This window comes from Rhinopithecus bieti, unplaced genomic scaffold (genome assembly GCF_001698545.2).
Source record: "Rhinopithecus bieti isolate Rb0 unplaced genomic scaffold, ASM169854v2 scaffold_5179, whole genome shotgun sequence".
Lineage (NCBI taxonomy): Eukaryota > Metazoa > Chordata > Mammalia > Primates > Cercopithecidae > Rhinopithecus > Rhinopithecus bieti.
The window spans coordinates 791,740-795,057 of NW_016804741.1; the positions used below are offsets into that span (position 1 = coordinate 791,740).

At 33.9% G+C, this 3,318-nt stretch overlaps 1 protein-coding gene across 1 annotated transcript in view; it reads right to left on the reverse strand.

Annotated features, from left to right (window-relative positions):
* ATP8A1 (ATPase phospholipid transporting 8A1) overlaps positions 1-3,318 on the reverse strand; it is a 283,721-nt gene that overhangs the window by 50,759 nt on the left and 229,644 nt on the right. Inside the window, exons 29-30 of the mRNA XM_017870339.1 lie at positions 846-920; positions 619-741 (exon numbers count right to left, since the gene is read on the reverse strand). Of these exons, the coding sequence (XP_017725828.1) occupies positions 619-741; positions 846-920 (198 nt within the window). The remainder of the gene's footprint in view (positions 1-618; positions 742-845; positions 921-3,318) is intronic.

Here is a 3,318-nt window from a genome sequence, read left to right on the forward strand (position 1 = left end):
GGCTAGGATAAATGCTATTGGATTACACCCAGAATGTGATTTTAGATAAACTGTTGGATATTTTATCTTGTATTTTTAATTTTATGGCTTGGAAATACTGAGTACTATTTACCAGAGACTGTAATTTTAATGCCTGACACAATCGATCCAAAATTCTAATGAGGACAAAGATATTTCACAAAATGGAAAATCAGTTAAGGAACAATAAAATACTTCTCACTCCTTTATACACATAAAGCCAGTCCTTACCAGTCCTAGATGACTAGCCCCTGTGAGGAGTGAGCATGTCACCACAACACTGCAAAAACAGAAGGCGGGAGAACCAAAAGGACAATGATTTTTATACGTCAGGCCAGCTTTACTGCTGCCTTGCAAACCCAAGTGTATTTGGTTACATTTTAACTGTAAAACGCACAAAAAACCCCAAACTCAACCAACCAACAAAAAAACCTTCTCTGCCTGTATCAGAACCTTAAGAAATATGACTTGCCATAGTCAGTACCCTGGAGTTGTCTCAGGCTAGTGTATCCTTGGCCTTGGAAAACCACATACCTCATGTAATGAGGGCAGTAAAAACAGACCCACCAAACATGTCCCAGCCAGGGCACTGCGTCCTACCTTGGTGTTGAAGTCCAGGGCATTCTGAGATGTTTTGTATAATTCAGGGTACTTCAACATATTTTCTTTTCTGCACGATCTCTCAAATATTCCAAGAGTTAAAGGAGGCATTGCTGTAAACATCTAAAGCACACAAACTGGTCATCATGTCAAGCAGCCAAATGCAGGGTGAACCTTTATCTCCAAGTATTCAATGAAACAGGACTTATCAAATGTCCTAAACTTACCACGTTATAAAGACCTATACACCATCTTTCAAAGAGGATCTGTCCAGAAAAGCCATTAACAAAGGCAAACCAGATCTAGGAAAAAAACCCAAAACCCCCAAAATTAGAATACAAAAACATAAATGCATTGCTTAGAATCTGTTGTATACTCAACTGCTGCATAATAGGAGCATTAACATATTATACTCATGACTCTTTTGAAAATGACATTTCTTTGGTTTACTTTCTGATTCAAAGAGATGCTTTCATAGGGTATTTGTTATTTATGTCAGAATTGGTCCTGCTTGCTGAATCAAAAAATAAATATATGAACAGGAAATCACGATTTAAAATGAGAAACAATCTTGTTTTCTTAACAGTACTTTTAGAGAATATATGTATATCTCATTAAATTTTCAGCGTCAATTCCCTTAAAATATCAGGATGCAGTTATTTAAAGATTGTTTTTTAAAATTATAAAAGTAACACTTGTTTATTTATGAAATAGTTTCCTGCAATAATACAATCACTATTTTCATCTGCACTGGTTGTATAGTTTACTTAAATTCACGAATTTACTTTACTGGAAACCTGCATACAGTGAGTGTCATACTCTTCTCCTCCCCCTTAATATTATGTAATATGCATTTTCTTAAGTTGTCACATGTCCTTTAAAATGATGCTAATGGATGTATAACCTCTACAGTGCAGATGTAACTATTTTGGACATTTAGGTGGCTTCCAGTTGTTTGCTATTATAAATAACTCTAAACTGAAACCATACATATCTCTTTTTCCTTAGGGTGAATTCTCAAGGTGGAATAGGTCAAAGTACATGAGTTTTCTTAACAGTTCTTGATAACCACTGCTGCTGGAATGTTAAATTTGAGTTTATATATTAAAATATTTTACTTAAATTTTATTCATTGATAAAACCTTATCTTGACTAGAGCATGATGTTCTTACATATTTTACAATTCTCTTTAAACCAGAAATCTTAACTTTGGAAACAAAATTAAGGGACGATACGGACAAAAGTTTCTCCAGCATGTTTAAAACATAAGAAAAATTAAAGTGACTATTAGTAAACAATAGTACCTACATTATTGTTTTTAAAAAGTAGACCTGAAGTATAACTAAAAATCAAATGGATCTGGGAGAGTACAAAGCCTGGCCCAGCAATGAGATTACATAAGCACAAATACAAAAACAAAACCTAACAACAACGATAAGGACAAAACTGTTAGAGGACAGCAGTCTTGACATGCGGCTCAAGTGAATTTTTGAATCAGAGTTGCAGGGAATTTGCTACACTTCACGTTTCATTTAACCTCATTATGGAAGCATGAATTGCTACAAATTCACCATTTATCAATATGTACCCAGGCTGGCCTCCCTATGAACAGGTTCTGTACCCACACTGATCTTCCTTTTTATAGTGGAAAGGAATGATTGAGCATGTATAAAAACTAATGTCTGCTTTATAAGATGGAAAAGAAAACAAAGTAGCAACAGCACATTAAAAATAAGTCCAAATTGTGTTAGAGCTGTAACACATATTAACTACAACAATAAAACAAAAGCAGAGAAATTAGAGTCAAATCTGAAATTCTTACTTGCTTTGCTACATGTATTTATGGAAAATTTTTGATAATTTGCCCTAAACAAACAGCCAGATCATTTGATGCATGCAAACTTTAAAAGAACTGAGCATCTTCACATGAAGTGAAGTTTCTTCTTTCCTGGCGAGTATACACAAATTGACAAAACAGACATTAATGCTCTCTATTGTGTTTTCACATTTGGCCTGAGATGTGGATTATGTAAATACCTATTTGGGATACTCAGAGTGATGGGGCTATTTTCCATGAAGACAACTGTGATCTACTGTAGTAATTCATTCTAAAAAGCTCTTTCAGATTTCTTAAGGTATGATGGAAATATAAGGAATTTCAAAACAAACTTTCAATTATAGCCTCTCTAATCTATGAAGACACAGTCTAACCTCTGTTGGTCTGAAGAAAGCCGAAGTGCTCTGCATACTAAATTCGTCTAACGGACATGATTTGGCTCAAAGGTTGTAGTTCTAAATGCATTTGCAATCATCAATACTGTACATTGAGAAGTTTATGTTAGTAAGTTTGTGTGTGGGCAAACATTAGTAAATATGAATGGTCCCCTAGCTTCTTTGTACCTAATATTTGGTGCTGATTCAAAGGCTACTACGAGCTTGAAATTTAAAATCCTCCCTCAAATCATTATTTACAAGTTTCAAATTTGAAATAATTTGCAAGTAAACATGTTTGTTTCCAAAGTGTATTTTAAAATGCATGAACTGCTTTATGCTTTATGGCAGTTTTTAAGTTGAAAGCTATCAACACATTTTATCATTTTATTTTCCTACTGAAAGGTAGGTGAACATGTTTTAGAAATGTACTTCCTGGATTTTAAGAGTTAATATTTTAATTTATTTTAAAGAAGAACAAATGACTAG